Genomic DNA, 22,155 nt, shown 5'->3' on the forward strand with positions numbered 1-22,155 from the left:
AATCAGATTCAGATCTGCTATTAAGTATAGCAAAGATTTATGTAAATATGCTCAAATGTGAGATTCAAAGCTTTAAGAGCTTTGCCTCGACAATAATAAAAAAACATTAAAACTCCACTTGATATTCTATAGACTCATCTTGCTTCTTGGTGTGAAAATATTTTAGTTTATTAACTTAAAAAAATATTTTTTAAGATTACAGTTATTTATTGAATGATTTTTTTTAAATAAAAGGCAGTAAAATGCAATTAAAATAGTTTTCTATATTTTATCGTGTATCATAAAATCCCACCTAACATATGACACCTGTGAAATTAATTAAACCACTTTTCACTGGTGTTTGGTCCCGTAATTTTCCAAACCAATACATTACTACACAAGTCAAGCAAGTGCATCGCGTTTGTCTGAATCGGTTTGCCTATCCATAAGTTTCAGTACGGGGTAATTGCTTCAATGGTACCTCAATTACCGTCAAAGAGAATACTACAACGAATCCGGTTGCTGATAAACGATCAGAGTGAGTTGCATTTTCTCGCTTTGTAAAAATAACCATAAACCGAACTAAACCTCATCTCATGGCTGTTTATTTTAAAAATGCAATCGTCGCTGTGTGAGCGCTCTTTGTTCTAAATGGAAAACGGCAAAGTGCAATAAATGTGTCATATAGCGTATCATACTTTATGTGCTATGGTGCGCTATTACGTATGAAAAGAGAAAATCATTATTTAGAATTTATTTTAAATGTAGAGAAAATAAGACATGCAGTACATTTTAGAAAATGGCAAAACTCACCTATTATTTTCAACATTATCAATGACAATAACAATTATTACAATTTAATATTTTTTTATTGTACGCTTATACAATGATATTTTATTTGGAAAATTTCATTTGAAAGTCATAATTCAAACGAAGAAAAATAGGGTTGTGTTTCTAAATACAATAATTATGAAAACCATTTCATTAGCTTAAATCTATGAAATTTTCTCTTAAACTACTGCCTTAATAAAAAAAATGTCCTTAGCATGTATTGTTTATGTTGCATGCGTATTTAATCATGAAATAAATTGCTTACCTTTTTGAAAGCAGCAAAACAATATCGTGATTAACACATAGTGCATTATCGAGTTTATATATTATAATGGAATATGTTAACGAATGCTCTTGATTGTAACGCAAGATTAGAAAAAAAATGTGTAATTATTTGCATTCAAAAGCATTAAAAATATTAACTGCCATCATGCGATAAAAGCATTCTCTTTATTGAGATTTTATTTCAACTCCAGCTATTGTATAATCGTGTAGTATCAACTATGAAAGTTGTATTGTTAAAGTTTTGCTATAAAAAAATATTAACTTTTGGTAAAGAGAGCAACATCCATGGATTACATTATGTTGCTGAGAGAAATCGGCATTGGATTGCCAGGTTAGACATTGTTTTAAGTGTTTTTAATAAAAAAATACTGATCATTGTACTTTATTCTAAGACTATTTTGGCTCATCTCGTTGGTAATGTGCAGTTGGGGTTTATGGGAAATTTTGAGAGGAACGTTGAAAACTGCTCACGAGGACGCACTCAGTTTTACTCCAGATACAAATAAATTACTATGGAATACTGTTTTTCCATCTGTGACCGTTTGTGAAAAATATGATTACACAGACACGTTGGATACTATCAATGAACTATACCGTAATGATTTTTTGACGCATTATCATATAAAATTTTCAATATTATTTTTTCATTCACATTTTAGCATCATTTCTAAGTAATTTTGATTTTGGTCACAAAAAAATAATTGCAGATTTATGCTTTTTTGAAAGTTATACCGCAATATCTGAGAATGAGTGCAATCCGAACAAGTTCAACTGCTCGTTCAATTGGAGACCGCTTGTTGAAAAGGTATTTGTATACAAATATTCAATATATCGTATATTATATTAAGTAACATTATTATAGGTGAGGAAGCCATGTTCTGCTTTAATTTTTAATTGCTACTGGAAAAAAGATCCGCTTGAATGTTGCAAGTACTTTTTGCCAATAGATTCAGAATACGGCACTTGTTACTCGTTTAATACGTTGCAAAGCAGGTATTCTTAATATATTCAAATACAAATCATCATAATGTTATAAGGAACATAGAAGTATATTTCAGAATGACCAATTCAGTACCTATATTCAAATCAAACCGTTCGACTGGCCCAGGAGTTTTATCTTTTTCACCCAATAGTGATTTGGACGTATGAATTGAACGAAGGTAATAAATAATAAGTTTATATTATAAATATAAATTATTTATTTTCAGGTATACATTCATGGAAATGAAGACGTGCCTTGGATAAAATCTGATGTTGATATGAAATTGGACATAACTGAATTTTATTCTAAATTTGTGTTCAACGTACATTATTATTTAAATACATTGCGTTTTTTTACTAATTCTGTATTAAAAATACATTTTTTAGAATATAGAGATGAGCAATGATCCGTTAGTAAAAAGCGTTGATTTGAGTATAAGAAAGTGTCGCTTTAAAGATGAAATTATTCCTAGTGAATTTGACAAGTCGTTCCAAATCTATGGATATTCTACGTGCATGACAATATGTGAGACTGAATTAATGTATAATGAATGTAAATGTGTTCACCATTTAAGGGATAACATTTGTAAGTATAAAATTCGATATGCGCTCGGAATAGATTAAATGTGCAATCTATGGTTTCTTGTATGCAAAATTAGCACACCTAGAATGAAACTAAAATTAAAATAAAATCTATAAGATTGTACTAATGAAAAAAATTATGACAGACAGAAATAGGTCGTTCTTTTAATTTTAAAATAATCTGGTATGATCAAAAGATCTTACAGACACTTTGTGACGTGGTTTGTTAATCTTTGCCTCATTATCAAATTGAATTTTTTTCGCGGTGCTTTCGACGAGACTATAATGTAACTTGATCTGATGGAAAAGAGTCTGAGCACAAAACTCACTGAACTATTTTTCGTCGATTTTTTCATGTGCTTCGTTTATTTATAACTAAACTACTGTTTTGTTGCATGGTTGATTTATACTCCCATTCACAAGAAACACCGCTAACAATTCTTAATTTAAAGGTTTCATATTTTTGATAAATGCTGTGCAATATATGCATAGTTTTAGTACATAAAAACATTAATTTCGAGCCCTGATTCAATTATATAATTAAATTAAAAAACATTTTCAGATCGCGATTTAACGTGCAATTATACAGGATTATTATGCATCAAAAGATTTGGTATGATTAATTTATTGATTTTATTAAAAAATAAATAAACAACATAATTTATTGTATTTTATAGTCGAAGAACATAAAATTCTCTTCCATGATAAATTATGCAGTCATTGTTTACCATCTTGTGAAGAAATAGAATTAACAAAGCTAATATACAAAGAATATAGGTAAAACATATTACTTAATACCAGGCGCGTACGATGAGATACATTCCCTTTCACTCGCTCGCGTGTTGTGAGAAGAAGTGGGCGTGCGAAACGCATGTAACGCACGCTCTTATCTCTCACTCACTTAACACGAGCGAGCGAAAGCGAATGCTTCGCACCATACGCGCCTACTAAATACTATTTTTAATAAAATATAAATTTTAAGTTATCAGTCTTATTGCTTGGATGGAGAGGATACGTCATCTAAACGTAATGATTTCAAACAAAACGCTGATAACCCGTGTTATAATGAAAGCCAGAGTCTAGTATCTATTCACATGAACGATCTTCCAAATATAAAATATAGCAGAAACGTTGTGAGAACAAAGCTTGACCTAGTCGGTAAGCTAATCTATTTCATAAAATTGATTTAGACCATTTTATAATATTTTTAAAAGCTGGTCATTTTCAGTGTCTGTTGGAGGTCTTGCTGGATTATTCTTTGGAGCCTCTTTATTAAGCTTAGTCGAAGCACTATATTACTTATGCATAAGAGCACCTGAAATAGACGATGTATAATATTTTATAATTAATAAAATGTATTTTTATTAACTTATTGTTTATTTAGTAAACAAATTATAAAATACACTTTCCGCCCTAGTGTATCAAAAAGTGATGTTACTTGCGAGAATTAATTATTTTTTGCAACAGAATATCCATATTTTTCAAATGATCTTTAAATAATATTGTATATAAAAAAGTTTTACTAGTGGAATTAAAATAAACTAGAAATATACAAAACTTTTATATAAGATTGTTGATCATGTATCTACCAATGCTATGTTAAGCAGGCAAGAGACAGAAAAGTCTAGGAACTGCTAAAGATTCAGATACTATATATAATTTAGAATATGTGTTTTATGAAATGGATAATTATTAAACTCCTCAAAGCAAGCAATATGTCGTCATTGATCATTCTATAAAAAAATCAGTAGAACCATTTTTATATAGCAAATATTGATATCGCAGTTAGTTTTGCTCAAAAATAAGACAGACATAAATTTATAATTAGCCTTTTTCTGCCACACAATAATTTATATTAACTAATTATATGATATTTAGACAACAGTATAAATATAATTATTTCCATGAATGTTAGGTTAGTAACATTGAGCCAGTTTGCAATGTGTTAAGTGTCCACAAGTTAATGATTATCAAGATATTTTGATATATTTGTTTCTTGTCGTCAATTTACTCATAATGTATAATTTACGTACATTGTTAAGTGGCAGCTATGAGATAATTATATTAATATGCTTATAAACATAAAATTTACGAATTACTAGTTCTACGTCAAATGTAAAACTCCAATGAAAATTCATCATTAAACAAGATAGCCCTGACGTTTCCGAAGAATATCGATGAAATTACATGACGTATAAATACATTTGTTAGTATCTGAAAAAGAGAGAAGCAGGGAATTGAACAAGCACACATCTCTTCTTATTGACTGTAAAACCAGAAGTGGTGTGAAGACGCCAATCTGACAAAACTACTATTGAGCACGTTTTTATATTTTAAACAAATTTATAGTAATTAAAATCATTACTATATTTTTTTTATATATATTGTATCAATCAAAGCAATGATAAGTATATCGATCGTAAGTCGTATTTTGAGCGTATATTTAAAACGAATTTCTGTCAAGAGGAGAGCACAAAAACAATTATCACTTCTCAGAAGGCAAAAATTCACGTTAAAAGCAATTAAATCGTGTCGGCGCCGTCGCAGTGGGAACGCTCGGTAACGAATGTTTTTATTAATAATTTTTTATGGATTATTAAAATATTTTGCATAATTTGCAAACAAATTTTAACAGAAACGGAGCCACGCCAAAAAATCTGTCCCTTTAAATAATAATGTTTATTGTGAAAGTACTACATAGAAAATGGGTGCTTTTGAAGGCAATGTTCTGCTCATTTTATTTATTATATGTATAAAAAGAGCTGAAGGAACTTGAATATTATACCTGAAATAGATCAGTAAGTACATTTCGAACAACTGTAGTTAAGTTCAGCTTCATTGTTTGAGGTCAAATTTTACTCTTTTTATAAATATATTATTGCTATGATTTTTCGAGAGTCTCGGCAGGCCTGCTCATCTAGATAGCTGACCAGACTTAAGCAACGATATGGTATACGAAAACTTACAATACAAGAAGAACATCTCAGTTGTTGTATTGAAGAAATTCTGGATCAAATTTCAAGAATATTAGCAATTATAAATTTTTCATCTCGATCAAATCTATAAAACGATACTATCTATGAAACGCTTGATTCTTCAAGAGAACTTCTGGTCAAAAATCATCTGAAGAGCGCATTACAGTCATGTTGATGTTATATACACCAATATTGAAAAGGCGTTCGATAAATTCAATCATGATTTACTTGTGAGAAAAATATTTAATTTTGGATTTTCTGAATGGCTCATAAAGCTATTCTCAAATTACTTGACCAATAGATAGTTCTAGTATAAAAATTCATCTTCAGAACGATATTAGACCTCAAGTGGAGTACTGCAAAGATTCAACTTGGGCCCATTGTTGTCTCTACTGTTCAATAATGACATAGAAACAGCAATAATGACATAGAAACGCGATTCTTTATGGAAAATGATGGCTTGATCAATTTCTAAAAAAATGTGTAATTAATGGAATAGCACAATTTTAGACAAAATGAAAGCCTTTAACATTTATTTGATCGTGAAGAAAGATTTATTCTAACGTGGAAATATATGTATTGGATTCTGATAAGGCTGAGGCAAGTGATATATCATAAATATTCATATTAAAGGAAAGTTTAAAATGCTATGAAAATGTTGATCAGAAAAACATCGAGGAATAGTTTTGTCGCAATTAAAAGGTTTTCAATGTTTGAATTAAACAGATATCGTTTCAGTTGTCACCCAAACGATAGTGTGATAGTGAGTGATAGTGAGAATACAAGTGATGAAGATACTAACAATTACATTAGTCACAAGAAATTATACTAGTCTATACCAACCAAAGAAGATTCAAATATAACGATATTATTGAGATGTTCAAAAGCAAAGGATAATCACAGGTTATTTATATAAATAGCAAAATTAGAATCTGTATTGTGAATATAACATATATATTTTAGAAATCAATAGTTCGGATTATTTGTGTTTTTCAATAATCCGTATCCTTCCTCTCCAGCATTAGCTCGGAGATTCAAGAGTATACTGTATATTAATTTAATGTAAACCACAAACAACATGATTTTATGTATATATTATTTAATTAAATTAGAGAAACCATTTATGCAAAGTAAAACCTAATTGGAAACGTAAATATTTCTTATAGCAACTTATTTATTTTGCCTTTTTTATATGATAAACTTTTATTGAATATAATTCTAAAAAAAATATAGGTCAAGCAAAATCGCATTGAGCATTTCTTCTTATAAAAACATATTTCTTTAGGTATTACTTTTAATCACAACTAAATCTATTGACTAAGCGTCCAAAACACTACCACCTACGGATAGTTTTTTGTTGTTTTTGCTTTGTTTACACATTACGAGAGAATTCCTACGCATTATGTGTTATCGAGACGATAATGGACAACACGGAAACAGAAGCAACATCTATCACCGGAGTTATCGATAGGGACGATATCGTGTGTCGCCAGCTAGTTGGCGACATTGAGCCGATTATTTTGCGATATTAATTAATTAACTATTTCTATATCGACACCATGTATCACTGTCGTGTATCGTGTACGACATAATCGTAATTTTGGCATACGTGACATTGAAAAATTACACAGAGCGCATCACGACACCGGCACGGTTAACCCCATTACCTGAAGATGGATGATGTATGAAATTGAAACGCAAACAATCCCGAACAAATTGGCCATATAATATTCATAAGACGATACACCGAGAAATTCGACGCGAAACGGCCGAGTCAGTTGTGCGTTGTATGTTCGTAAAATATAACTGAGTTACAACAAGATTGGTACAGTGTTAACTCATCGCCTCCCATTCCCTAGTATGCTCAATCTATTCATCAAAATGTATAATCAAATAATCCTTTGTTACATTCTAATTAAAATATTATAATTAATATACGATTTTAAGCGAAAATGTAAATGATAGATACAGATTTAATTAAAATTCCACGATAATCGGATTAACTATAATCTATTCACTGTTTTTGCTATGATAATGTTTGCTGTAATATACATCAAAACATTGTATTTAATGTTAATTAAAATTATAATTAAAGCTTATTTCTTAAAATCAATTTGTAATATCTGGCTTTGAAGTTGTATATTCAACGTATTATAAAAATACGCCCTTTGCAACAAATTGAACCATGAGTTTAAAAATATTATTTAAAACATTAATAAATTTCCAATGAATTAATATATGTTTTATATTAAGTTTTTCGGTCTATCTCGTAATGAACATTACGTAAAACTTGATCAAATTTTAATTAAATGCGCCACTTTAAAGTCACGTTCACTCGTAAAATTTAATATGCATAATTAAGATCTTGAATAAATTCGTTAACAAAGCCAATTAAATATGTAATAAACAGTTCGATTAGGACTTTGAAAAATCTAAAAATATAATGGTAATTCTACTTTAAACCGAATACAAAAAAAAACAGCATAATAAATTATTGGTATAAATTTATTTAAGTTGTTTAAATGCCATATATGCCAAATTAATTTTAAATAGCTAAAACATCGTTATTAATTATGATAATTATATTTTATACCCGAGTAATTGTATTTCTAAAAATTCTACAAAACAAATATAATCATAAAACTGTATGTAGCATAAATACTACAATATATATATCTAATTAGTTGGATCAAACTTTATATGTATATACCATAATTATATTTATGGAGGCGTAAATAATGAATAATAAAATCACAAAAATGACAATATTTTGGCATTAATGATTCTAGTATAAATCGTGCTGAGCACCTAGTACCGCACAATAGCCGCTCAAACTTTTAAAAACCGATACCGCAGCATACAAACAATAAAAAAAAAAAGCTTGCGTCAAACAACATATTTTACGGGTCCCTTTTGGTGGTTGTTCAATTCGGGTTATGATTTTAAAACTATAATATTGCTAAATTTTGTTATGCATTAATAAAAATAGTACAGAAAATAAACGTTTTTTTATCTAACAATATACTTATAACACTTTCAGTAATAATAAATTATAAAAACATAAACTTTTTGATTGAAGTTGGCTTTTCTTAAATGTTTTTTTTATGTAAAAAATAATAATTAAAGTTATACTATTGTATAATACAAATATAAATAAACAAGTATGAAAAGTACATTACTTCATTATTAATACAAAGCTTATTCATATTTCAATCTTACTTCTGTCTTTACACTTAGTATAGTGAAGTAATTGGAGGTATATAATACATTCAACTTATCATATCTTCATATTTCTCTCTTGGTTATATGTTTTGAAGTTGTGTACAGTTGTAACATTGCATTCCTCGTATTCCAAATAAATCGAGGACATTAAATTTTGCATTTTCTTCCATTGATATTTTTTAGAAAAAATGTGCGGTTCATCCCTTTTGAACCTCATCCAGCACATCTTTAGGCAACGTATAATTTATCATTCCGTATTTTTTTTCTGTTTGATAATGCTTCTTCTAGATATTTGGTTGAGACAAAATCTTCTCGCTTCATTTCATATAAAAACAATACATTTTTTTCGGCAATTCTTTACTACATTATAATAGTCTTGAACAGTATATAAATGGTCCTTATTCCTTATTGCTGTTTCCACAACTCCAAAATCTCTGTCGTTTGGAATTAATGATCCGACAACAGAAATTTATGGTCAATAACGTTTATATTAAAGTCAGCTGATTGAACAATTCTTAACCACATAAATGCATGCTTTATATTTCGGTTTTGCCCAGTACGTATGTCAATGTAGGCTATGATATGATCTTAACTTGATTAATGTGTTTCAGGCAACACGATACTAATAAGATTATTACAAATAGACTCCATTCTTAGCAAATACATTCCTGCGATAATATTTTACAGTTTGATTAATTTATGTAAATATTGTGCACCGTTGACCGTGTAATTATAAAATATAAAGTTAGGATATTATATCTGGCTAAAACAAGCATTAACTTCTTTTTATTTAAAAATAGACTTATACCACTTTCAAAAAAACGGCTCATATATTGTTAGTTATATTATTGATTGTGTTTACACGGTTACAATAAATAAATAATACTTGACAAATAACAGTATTTACTCTTCGTTATCCGAATTAAGGTACAACGCAAAAGTTTTTTATTATTTTTAAGCTTATGTGTAGTGTTTACAGTAATTTAATATTGATAATTAATAATGTAGCAGGCTTCATGTGTTGCTAAGCTGAGTCATCATAGCATTTTTTATATTTTAAAACAGATTGTCACAGCTGACCGCGGACATGGACCATGACAATGGCAGGAAGATAATCGCCGAAACGTCAGTCAAACGAAACTTTTACGTGATATTATTAAATTTACAATTAATTATTTTTGCCGGTGTTGTCAAAAAGCCGCACCGTCAGTAATAGCGGTCGTTGCCACCGCAGAAACGTATACACGTACAAGTTAATATATAGAGGATTTTCACACTGTAATTTTGGGTTTAAGCGCGCCGGCTTAAGAATATCGAGGGGTAAGGAGCGGAAGTGCGCCATTCTGACCGACATAATTAAGAGATTATCCCCACATTTGCATACAACGACTGAGGCATCGAGAAAAGGAGGAAAAACCCAGCTAGTCGCCGTGGTGCGAGTAGGAAATTAAATTTGTCTTCCGGTTGTTATCAAAGTTGAAAACCTCGCAGTTTAATTCTTCGGCTCGCTTTTGGCAAATTCGAGATGAGAGCCCGGGCATACGTGGTTATTTAAGTTGCACGCCGGATATGAAGCACATAAGGGCGTAGCTAAAAGCAACCGAGGACCGGAAGCGTTACTTTTAACGGTTTTTCCCTATCTCATCCGTTATTCGTTAAGCTACTTTTGTACCCGAACGCCAGGGACCCTCAGATCGTATCGCCGATGATTATGGCTCTGGGTCCGGGGCGCTGAATTGTTTTTACTGCCTTAGCGAATATTTCTAATCAGGTATTGAAACCGTTACGATTCAATTACTATGCAAGCGAATGTGACGCCTTACTTTTGATTGATCCAACATAGCTGGCTATTTAATTTATATTTTTTTCAGTGGCGCGATCATTTTTAATGCTATTGAATTATACACATTTTTAGTAATTGCAAAGCCGAAAAACGCTGCTTGACGTTCACGCATCGATGACACCCCACATTCGCGTGCGTGAATTGTTTGTAAGTTACGAATCAATCGGCGATTCACTAAACAAAGCTACGTTGCCTGAAGATCGCGATTTACTCCTATTTTTTTAATTTTCTATAGTGTCTAATGAACTTAAAATAATGACATTAGATTGCTGTATTAATTAGATTAGCTTTGCCTTCACTTATGAACAAATATTATATAATAAAATATTGAATCAAGTCATTTTTAAAAAATCAGTAAATTGACTTGAAACATTTTTGATTATTGCTAATTATTTTAAAGAAGTATGATTTATTTATTAAAAATCTGAGAGAATGTGTTTAATATTTTTTTATCATCTCCCAACACGAGAATTAAAAAAAATAAAAGCTGTAACACTTAATTTATTAAGAATATTACAGCTTCAATAAACAGCTCTTAACAGTAGTTATTTGACTTAATTAGTCGATAAATTTCGACCCACCTAACTTTGTAAATCATTAAAATTAAACAACCAACTTGCGAGTTATGATCAATCGTTGGTCTATTCTACCTTCATAATATCATTTGGGCGTTTGTGTTACACGAGCCTTTGTGTATGTGCATTATAATCTAGTTAAGCTAACATGCTTAGTTTAATTTACCACAATTTGTGTTAATCATATTTATAATGCTATAAATATAGATTAATGAATGCGGATAAGCAGCGTTTTAAGCGTTTTACAAGTGTAGCGCGCATTATACATATAAATGTGTTTTAAGCGTATACATTTCATCTACAAATCATGGCAATTTACGTGAATTAATAATAAATTAAAACGTCAAAATAGAACAGCAAAGTCGTGAAATTAAGATTAGGTTTATTCAAAGTTGGATAAGATTAAAATAATATTTTAAACTTTAGAAATAAAAAATGAAAATTAAAGCTCCCAATTTATATTTGCTATTTTTTAATTAAGCAGCAGTAGTGGTTTAAGTTGCACCTCAATTTTCTAACATACCCCTTTGACGCGTTTGCGAGACACTTCACACAAGTTGATTAAACGTCAAGATCGAAACTTTCCGCTGGACTTGACGCGAGTTTAATAAACGGACTTCAGAATAATAAACTTATCCGTCGCACCATTTCCTGATAATGAATTTCTATTTAATCACCACAAAGGATAGGCGTCAATTTGCCCGTGTGTTAATATCTCGTTTTCGCCGTGAGAAATCGTGCTATAGCAAACGTCGTCTGAGCCCCGGCGAAGATAAAGTGTCTAAGGTACAAATCCCCCGAAATTCTGTGACCAAAACCTCCCTTTCCCTAGTTTCAATTAGCAAGCTCCGCGTCACGGTCGATGATAAAGCGGATCCTCATCTTGTCGGAGTCAGTTTCCCTTTGACGATTTATCACCGAGCGCTAATGACCCCGCAACCCAAAGCCGAACTTGGGACTCGTTCCTATCTATCAGATTTTTTTCACAATTTCAATTTGTCTGGCTAGATCTGCTTGATTAAATAAAAAAAATACTAATCAAATCTTGTTTTGTACAACGTTCAATCATTTTATATTGATTTTTTATGGTATTTAAGAATTCATTACAAAAATCAATATTAAATAATTGATTTCATTGGCAAACACAAGTAAAAAATTACATTAAAAAATATATCAACGTATATTGTTATTTGGTTTATGTAAAATGCTAAATATTATTTTTTTTTATTACAAATTTGACCATCATGACTTGACAGATTACCCTAATTCGTCTTCATGGCTATTCAAACAATCAAAAATTACACAATTAAACATTAATAAAATATATGGTGCACATATCTAATATATGAGCACCATCCCACAATTTTTTTTCTAAATCCTCATATCTACCGCCGAAAATATTATTGTATTGAGAAAGCTTGTTAAAAATTTAAGCGTTCATAAGCGCTGACGTCCTGGCCACAACGGGAAAGAATAAGGGACGCAATCACGACACTCGAGCATTGGAAGACTGGTAACACACTTGAAAAAGTGATGAGAGAAAAATTAATTGTATCCCAAGGCTTCAAGCAAAAAGTCACTGGGATAAAAAAAACGAATATGACTCGTACTCTTGTAGAGATATCTCAGAAGTTTTATTTAAAATCTCCCCAACAAATAATTGAAGTGACACGAACTTCGCATAACGAATTCTTCATCTTTGACGATGATGTTGGCGAATTATGACCAAGTCATCGATAGAAGTATTTCTGCTTAAAACACTTTCGCTTAAACTGTAAGAAAATTTTGCCGTGCAAGGAGCTCTGTAAAATGTGACAATGTAATATAGTATGATATATTGTCGATCAACAACATTTCACAGCGAGTGAATCCGTGTTTTTTCGTGCTTATATGTAGATGTACATACTCTAAAACACTTTCAGGTCATCAGCATTATTAATTGCTGCCTGTATTTATAAGATAAAGTGCATAAAGAAGGAGAGGACCAGATTGAATCACTGTGGTACTCCAGAATCGTAGCGACAATTGCTATCTGTTGCTACCCTTCGTATTTATCTATGCATTGTCATTGCAACGTGGCAGGTATACGCAAAATGCGTTAAAATGTAAACACAAGCAACAACCATAAAAGTAAAAAATACCAGACTGAAATTTTTTAAAATCAGTGAAAATAATTAAATCTTGAATAATATAAACCATTTTTACAGCTAACTATCAATATAATGTCACTATTACAATTATTAATTTTTAGAATAATTATAATTTAAGAAACCCTAATCTCTAATGATCGATCGGAATTATTAATATATAATAATATAATAATTACTATTTAATTATTTTTTTTGCAAAGATCCATATAGAATTCGAACCTAGCTCTATTAGGTATTAGCCGCTGACTTACTTGTCAATCGTGCTGGCCTCCAAATATAATTTTATTAATAATGTTAAATTCAGAATCTTAAAGGGTACAATGGCAATTAGTTCAGGTGATTATTGACCTCTGTTTCTTGAAAGACATACGCCAACATAAATGTAAATATATATTCGTAGTTTAATGTTTCCAAACATAAATTTAATGGAAAATTTATCGCCAGAATTAGTATAATATAGCGTCGCAATAAAAGCACGCAGAACAAAATAGCGAACTGACATTAACGCACTAGACAAAAGCGCGCAAAAAATTAAAATAATTTTTTTTTTTTTTTTAAATTAGCCTAATTTATATTTTTTTCTACATATTTAATAATAAAAATATTTTTAGTTAGGCTAGGCTAGGGTACATCATATCATAGCCTAGCTCAGCCTAGCCTAGATTTTAAAATGCACAAATTTTTTCTTAAAATTATGTGTTTGTATTTATATTTATTAGGTTGCGAATAAAATTTAAGACAAACTTATTTTTTTGTATAAAATATTTTATATTTGATCTATATATATTTATTTATTTATTTATTTTATTAATTTATTTAGCTTAATAGCTAATCTTTACATCTAACAAATTTAGTAAACATATATAAAAATATATAAAAAATACATAACAGAAAGAAAAAATAAAAATATACAATAATAAAGTCTTAATATTATAATTTATTTCTATATGTACGAAGGTGTTTTTTTATTCCATAAATATATAAAATAAATATTTAAGCATAATAAAATTATATTTATATGCGTAAGTGAATTATTTAAAACAATATTTATAAAAAAATGTCGAAAAATGCGCGCCGAAAAATTTTGAAAAAGCGTAGTCCGTAAGGCGCTGGACTGTAACGCAAGGGCGACGGGTTCAGATCTCCAGAGCAACCTTATAAAAATGCGCTATTGTAAAAAAAACATTTTCAACAAACTGCAAAGTGACATCGATTGCTTGTAAGCACAATAATTGATAATTAACTATATAAATATCACCGATTCCGTCTATTGCTTGTGTCTAATTGACTTGCACGTACAGATCTACTCAGCTGTAACGTTTTAAGTTTATAACGGAAAAATAAATAACGAGATATTTTTTCCCACGTCTATAAAACGCATATTAGTCACATTAGACGCATAGTTTGTAGATGACAAGTATATAATAAAGACGCATTTTGTCACGCCCGACGATTTTTATATTTAAAAAATATTTGAATAAAACAATTGTTATAACTTTCACGTTAAAAATATAATAAAGTGTAGCAAAGTGGTACAAATTTTAAAGGACGCTTTTGGCTAGGAAAATCATATTGTTGGATTAAATAATACTTTGTACTACAAGCTGCTGTCACCAAATCAAACTATTTATTTTACTTAGTACTTTGCCCACAATTGCCCAAACTCAATCCATCAAAACAAAAAGCTCATAAATCGTTATTGTAAAAATCACTGTGCTTTATATGAATTAACTTTAACACTATAACAATTTTATACCACAATTTGTGTAAAATTATTGTTATTTTGATAGTATGTTTAAGTTGTTCCATCATATAGTCCAAACCTACATTTTTCAGACTTTTGCAAAACTCGTATTAATAATAACTCTTGAAAAAAGTTTATGGATCAGTTCTGCGCTTAAAAATCCTAAGAATTTTATAATAAGAGAGGAATTCAACAGCTAGCAGAAAGATATACCAATGGCACATACGTATTTACAAATAATTTATACAACTCAAACGTAAGCTACAATATATGGTGTATAATACTTTATCTGAATTTTAATCATTACAAATAAATTAATAATAAATAGAAATATTTGTTTATATTTCTATTTATTATTAATTTATTTATAAATATAGCTTAGAAATAATTGAGCAAAATGAAGATTAATTAAAACGACGGCTCTAAAACAATTAAAACATAATTACAATAATAAATTGTATACTTTGAATTGATGTTTTACAATTCAAATTAAATTAAAATAAAAGATTCAGTTTATTCGAATGTTGTTTCTTGAAACCAATCAAATAATATTCGTTACTGAATGTAAAAAGGTTGTTAAGAAATAAAAAAATTCCGGCGAGCATCTGGCTGAGAAAAGCGATGTATAGCATTCGTTAATCTGGAAAGCGTTTATAATAGAGAGCCGTAAGCGGAATTATAGAAGGTGTCGAGAGAAAATGGCGCAGGGGACGAAAGTTAGCAAAAAGTATAAAAGCGTCGTATAAAAAATGTATACTGCCACTCCGAATGGAGAAGGAAATTTCTAAATGGCCAAACGCCGTGAGACAAGATTGCATTTCGTGCCACCGCCAACAGCGTTGTTCAATATTTAGACTATATACGTGTATATGTATAACGTAAAATACAGCAAGACGATATTCCAAACGAAAAGAATGAAATTTGTTTACCTAATGATGCCTGTCTCTGTAAGAGGCTCACTGTTACACAAAATGAGAAAGAAAAGTACACTTAAATGTTGGATATGCTCTACGAGTTAATATACTGGTAGTAAATTTTTTAAGTATAAAAATATATTTGCAATTTGTTGTCAAATTAGGCTTTGTTCAAAAGCGTTATTAATTTAAAGGGGGCTTTAACTTAACTTAGTCAAGTGTAGTGTATAGCATATGATTAAGTATAGATCACTGAATTCTAATCTAACAGATTGAGTTCTTCAAATGAAGTGAAAGCTGCAACAGTTGCAAGTTATGCATTTTTCTAATACCTAAAAATTAAGTAGTGCAGTGTTTTAAAATAAACATTTATCACAATTCACTTTCACTGAGCAACTGTCAAATTTTTGCGACGTTTGAATTTAATATGACAATAAAGGTACAATGGCAACCAATAATTAATTCATCGCATAAAAAAGTCTTTGGATAACATCCATTATTAAAATTAATTGTAATTGCTACGAGCTAGCTATCTGCACTTTTATCAAAGGCTTAGAAATTAACTATGAAAATGCTCTTTTATATTACAGTGTGTTACACATAAATTGACATGTTGTATTAAATGTGAAATTTTATATCGATTGCAATAAGCTAAACATGTCAATGAGAGTAAAATTAAAATATATTGCTAAATTTATTATTTAAAAATTAATAAAAAACTTGTAACAAACAACTAAAATCTTTAATCTAATAAGAACGTAACTTATAAAGTAATTTTTGTATAATTGTACATATTAATCTACCTACTGTTGTGAAAAAGTATAAAAAAAATTTACGGTGTTTTTATATATAATCATTATAAAACTTTTAAACATACATGAATGACATTTTAATTAAAAAAAAGCTTTTAATACACAGTTGAGCGTGTTTGTATTTCTAAAAATAAATGCACTCCCTGTTTGCAAATAGATACAAACGTACACGAAGTACTGACAATTATCTTAATAATGTGCCATTCTGTAATTTGCAATACAATTAAAGTAAAACCCTACCACGCCTCAAAACACACACGATTAAAACGACACACGCACTCTTTAATCAATTAATATAATTACCAATTTTCCAAGAATGAAGTATTTAATTTCACAGAAACGATCTGGTAATTTCACATGATGAACCACTCCCTGAAATAAAAATACACTATCCCCGTACAATTTTTACCAAAACTTTCATCGACCTAATTAATTAATGTAGTCCACGGTGGCCATGACTCATGGTTTAATATCCCAAAATAAACACAAAACATATCGACCATATGAAATATTCCAAAATTAGATCAGTCGAGCTTTCGCTCGTTGGGATTATTCGCTGGTTAAATTTTTTTTCAGGATAATAAATTTAAGTAATCGCATCGTTGCCCTTTTTGTTTTCTCTCACCTTTGTCAAAAATACGATTTTCCTGTGACATTAAGCGCAATTAGTAAGTCATTAATTCGCCCGCGTGTCTCACTGAAAATATGCTTTTTTTATACAATGAATACATTTTTTTTAATATGATTCCACTTTATTATGTTAAATCTCGCGTACATAAACCCATGTAAAGTAACTAAGTAGTAAACGTAAAGGAAATAATGATGTCATTACAGAAGCTTTACTATTTTATACCTGCTAGCGTACATTTGAACTGTAAAGTAAACGTTCATACTGCACTTAAAATGTACACATTTTGTATAATATAAGTGTACATATAAAGTTTAATGTATGTTTAAAACAACAAAATATTCTCTTAAAATCGTCAATAAAGGAATACAGAGGTAAAATTATATATTATATCACCTAAAGTTTGTCCTATTTATATGTCTAAAATATTATCTATTTTTCAGGATGCTTAGTAGTATAATTGATGTGCTTTATAAAATGCAAAAGTATTCCAAATTTGTATCTAATACCTACAACAATGGCTTCCAAACCAAAAAGTACCAGCGTAAATCTATGCATAAGTCGATTAAAGAAATTTTAGATTCATGAGATCATATTTACAAGATAATGGACGTTTTACGAAAATCAAAATAGCGACACTAAATTATTTACCGTTCGTTTTTTAATTTTAATTTTATTGTTTTTAAAAAAATTTTTTCGTGCCATTTTAATGTACTTAAAATAATTTAACAAAAATATTTTTTCTACGAAAAATAAAAATTCAGGTCTGAGAGATTAAGCCCAGGTATTTTTGGTATTAATCATCGATGTATACCTATCAGTCTGACTATACATTTTAAAGTAAAACAATGAGGAAACATTCTAGCTTCATGTTTTTTTTAGTTTAAAACCCTAAAAATACGGTTTAATAAATTAAAAGTTTTTGCAATAAAACCTATTTTATAGTTATTATTTTTATAATTTATTATTCGTGATAAATCAAACCACACAGAGCAGTTGAAAATTTATGTTTACTAAATTATCGAATTTCAATAACACTTCACATGCGCATATTACTGTTCAAATGATTCATATCGTTTGCCTATTCATGTTTACTAGAATCACATATAATATACATAAAATCGTTTTAGTGTGAATTATTTGGATACTAGATATTCATTATTTTAAATAAGTCTACAATCAGATTGTCATAATCTCGTGAGCAATAAAAATAAACCATAATATTAATTTTACATTTTTACAATATATTAAAAATATATAAGTGTAAAATGATATTTGATTTTAATATTTATTAAAGAATGTTTTTGGCTTTCTAACGAATATTCTTGGCTAACAGCTAATTGTAAATGTTACTGAAGCAATGCATATTAAACCAATTATAATATAACACCGAAAAACTGGTTTTAAATAATATTTATTTGGATATCTATAAATGGATGACTAAAGATTTTCATGCCATGATTTTTTTCTGAATACAAAACCCATCATTTACGTAATGAAACAAATTGTAATAAATACATTTTAAAATAGTACCTATAAACCACATTTAAGAAGACAGTCAGTGTCGTTGATGCATGACATGTCATTTATAATATATGGAGCGAAGTTAACGATATCATTAGCTAACCATAGAGAAGCATTAAAGATGAAATATATAGCTTTACTTTAAAATACACATTTACTGTTACTTGTATACATCGCATATAAATAAATAATGATACGTATTTAAATGTATATATTTCTATTTACTATCACCTGCCAGAAAAATTATATTTTTACTACCTACAAGATGGAATTATACATCTCGATTAAGTAATACAGATGTGAATTTAGATATTATAGAAAAATGTGAATTATATGATTTTAATACCGTAATAAAAGCACGAGGGATTTTGCACTTTTGAAAGATTTTTAAACAATGAATCTTTTTAGAATAACTGATGCACTATACAACATTTTATATATTATATTGCTGTAAGAAATAACGATGTTTTGCATCCAATCAAATATAAAAAAGAAAACAGTTTCGATGAATTATGGAATTGTTATGTATACGATCGCGACCCGCTGAGAAACGATTCAGTTATTGATAAAAATATTGAATTTAGTCAGTTACACAGTAAAATAGTTGACAGTATATGTTTGCAAATTGAGTACTGCTCTCTAAGCTATAATATTTCCATACCCTTGCAAATGAAAAATATACACTAAAATAAAGAAAATTTTCCAAATGATTTAATTAATAAACTAAAAGATTTTTATGGAACAATGTAATTACAGACGTTTAAAAAACGAGCTTACTTTTACTTTTTCATGCTCCGCATTTTCACAGACACCTGAAAAAAAATAATCTAGAGTCAGGTTTTCAAGAAGTATACAAATTAGGTAAACTGATATTGACTATTACAAGCAGTACCGTTTCAGCAGGACGTTCATTTTCTGCTCTTAATATGACAAATACTTGTTATCGAAGTACGAAGTACGAAGCACTACGCGGCCTGAGCTTGATTTCAATAGAAAAAATTACTTATCGCACCAAAACAGAAAAACACATTTAACGAAAGCGTAATTAAAAAATATATGTCTTATCGAATTAATATATAAATAATACTAATTTTATTTTGTTTTCTAAACAAAAATATTTGTTGTTGATTTTTTTCAAACAAGCACACCTAGCAACGACACCCACCGGTATAATGTATTCCGATTTAATTTCACTGAAATCACATATTTTAAAAAATATTTTCGGGATAGATTCAAGACTGTATTTTTTTTAGATAACCCGAGAATTTTTGGTTTAGAATCAGAAACATCATTTTAGCTTTTTCTATAGTTGTATTTAATTAAATTTTCTATAGTTGTTTTTAATTAAATTCTGGCCAAATTCAAGGTTGATAAATGCCCCCACATGCCCTCCTCTTAAAATCACGTCCTTAAATGCACTTGATACGATATTGAACAATGCTGGTGTATCCCTCAACAAACTTGTAAGTATAGCAATTGACGGTTAGATAAAAATGTAGGTTTAATTGACCTCTTGAAAATTGATTATAATTTCTGCGGTTTATACCTCTTTATTGCATAATTTACTACTTCTGGAAGCTGAATATATAAAATATTGTGATATTGCCAAGACGATTCTGCAGATTATAAATTTCATTCGAAAAATTGCAAGTATCTTTTTATTGCATTGTGAGATAATTACACTGGTCAACATTTTTTTTGTAAATTGCATAACAATAAGTGATTCTAATGCATTATGCAAAGGTAAATTTAAATTTGCAAGCAAAAAATCTAGCACGTTAGATTCTTCAGTTAAATATGGGTGTATACATATATAATATGTAAGTTATAATGCATGTAAATTCAGCTTAAGTTTTCTTACCACCCTTACACATAAAGCTTGGTCTCATAAAATGGCACTGATTTTCAATATCTTATAACAAAATTTACAAAAATTTTAGAAGCAAAGTTGAAAGAATGCGTTTTTTCTGTGCCACAAATACGCGAAATATTAAAGGACAAGGAGTTCGAAAATCACCTCACTATTGTTCAATTAGCTGTCTGAAAGTCGTTTAGAACTTCTTAGGTGATAATAAAGACCGTAACTATTCTAATTTAGTGAAACAATTAGGCTGTTACCAGAAAATTTGTGCAAAAATATTACTTAAAATTATTTTTCTCCATTCACATCTTGACTTTTTTCCGAAAAATCTGGGAGTAGTAAGCGACGAATCGAGTGAGAGATTCCATTATGATATGGCTATTATAGAAAACCGTTTTCAAGGGAAATGGAATGCTAATATGATGGCAGATTACTGCTGGTTCCTGCAAAAAGAAACTGCCGAAGTAGAATATAAGAAAAAAAAATATACTGAGAAGCATTTTTAATTCTGTTTTTAACTGATGTTTATCTTTATACGTTTTTAATATAAACTAGTGAGTATATTATTTACTACTTTTACTCCAAATTATCACAAATTTCATTAAACCATTAGACATTTGTTTAATATATGGGGTCCATACAAACAATAATTTGACTGTAACATCAAAAATTGACATGATACATCATGATTATCATAAATACTTTGAATATGTATGATAAACTTAGTCAAAATCCTAGTAACAAAACCTTTATTGGCCAGTGTTATTAACTTACAATGTACTTGAACTACTGGAGCCATTTGTAAAAAAATATGAAAGGAAGAAATCGTACCCACAACTCGAAGAAAATGACTGGTTACGAGATTTAATGATAGGTACGAGAACGCATGTAACGTACGCTCTTATCTCTCACTCACTCTCGTCATTTAACACGCGAGCGAGCGAAAGGTAATGTTTCTCACCGTACGCGCCTGGTATTCATCTATACAAAATATATTAAAGTAAATATAATTTATAAATAGCAATTTTTTAAATGAAAAAAATGTTTGCCGCTCTCCAATCTTTGAGATTATTATATGTGGGTCGTACTGGCATGAAGTTTGGCCACCTCTTTTATAAAGTTTCAAATACAATAGACCGAAACTTTATTTTTGGCTGAAACTAATCCAAAAATGTCCGGTCGGTCTCTAGATACATATTTAATCATTCACTCGGTAAAAGTAAGTAAATGTGACATGTTTTATATTGAT

The 22,155-nt window shown here is 29.4% G+C and overlaps 2 protein-coding genes and 1 long non-coding RNA gene across 3 annotated transcripts in view; 2 read left to right on the forward strand and 1 right to left on the reverse strand.

The window, feature by feature from the left end:
* The window catches only part of LOC148230935 (uncharacterized), a 565,745-nt gene that overhangs the window by 228,412 nt on the left and 315,178 nt on the right, over positions 1-22,155 (forward strand). The gene's annotated exons all lie outside the window — the stretch shown is intronic.
* The window catches only part of LOC148230939 (cyclic nucleotide-gated channel alpha-3), a 232,171-nt gene that overhangs the window by 117,025 nt on the left and 92,991 nt on the right, over positions 1-22,155 (reverse strand). The window lies entirely within an intron of this gene.
* Positions 1,381-3,993, forward strand: LOC148230941 (pickpocket protein 11-like). The gene is made up of 10 exons (XM_088195447.1): positions 1,381-1,426; positions 1,803-1,900; positions 1,958-2,088; positions 2,154-2,238; positions 2,304-2,399; positions 2,464-2,662; positions 3,221-3,271; positions 3,336-3,435; positions 3,737-3,816; positions 3,887-3,993. The coding sequence occupies exons 1-10, from the start codon at positions 1,381-1,383 to the stop codon at positions 3,991-3,993; spliced, it is 993 nt and encodes a 330-aa protein (XP_088051573.1).

The sequence above is a fragment of the Plectrocnemia conspersa genome, unplaced genomic scaffold (assembly GCF_051122295.1).
Source record: "Plectrocnemia conspersa isolate PC_06_02 unplaced genomic scaffold, ASM5112229v1 ptg000010l, whole genome shotgun sequence".
Lineage (NCBI taxonomy): Eukaryota > Metazoa > Arthropoda > Insecta > Trichoptera > Polycentropodidae > Plectrocnemia > Plectrocnemia conspersa.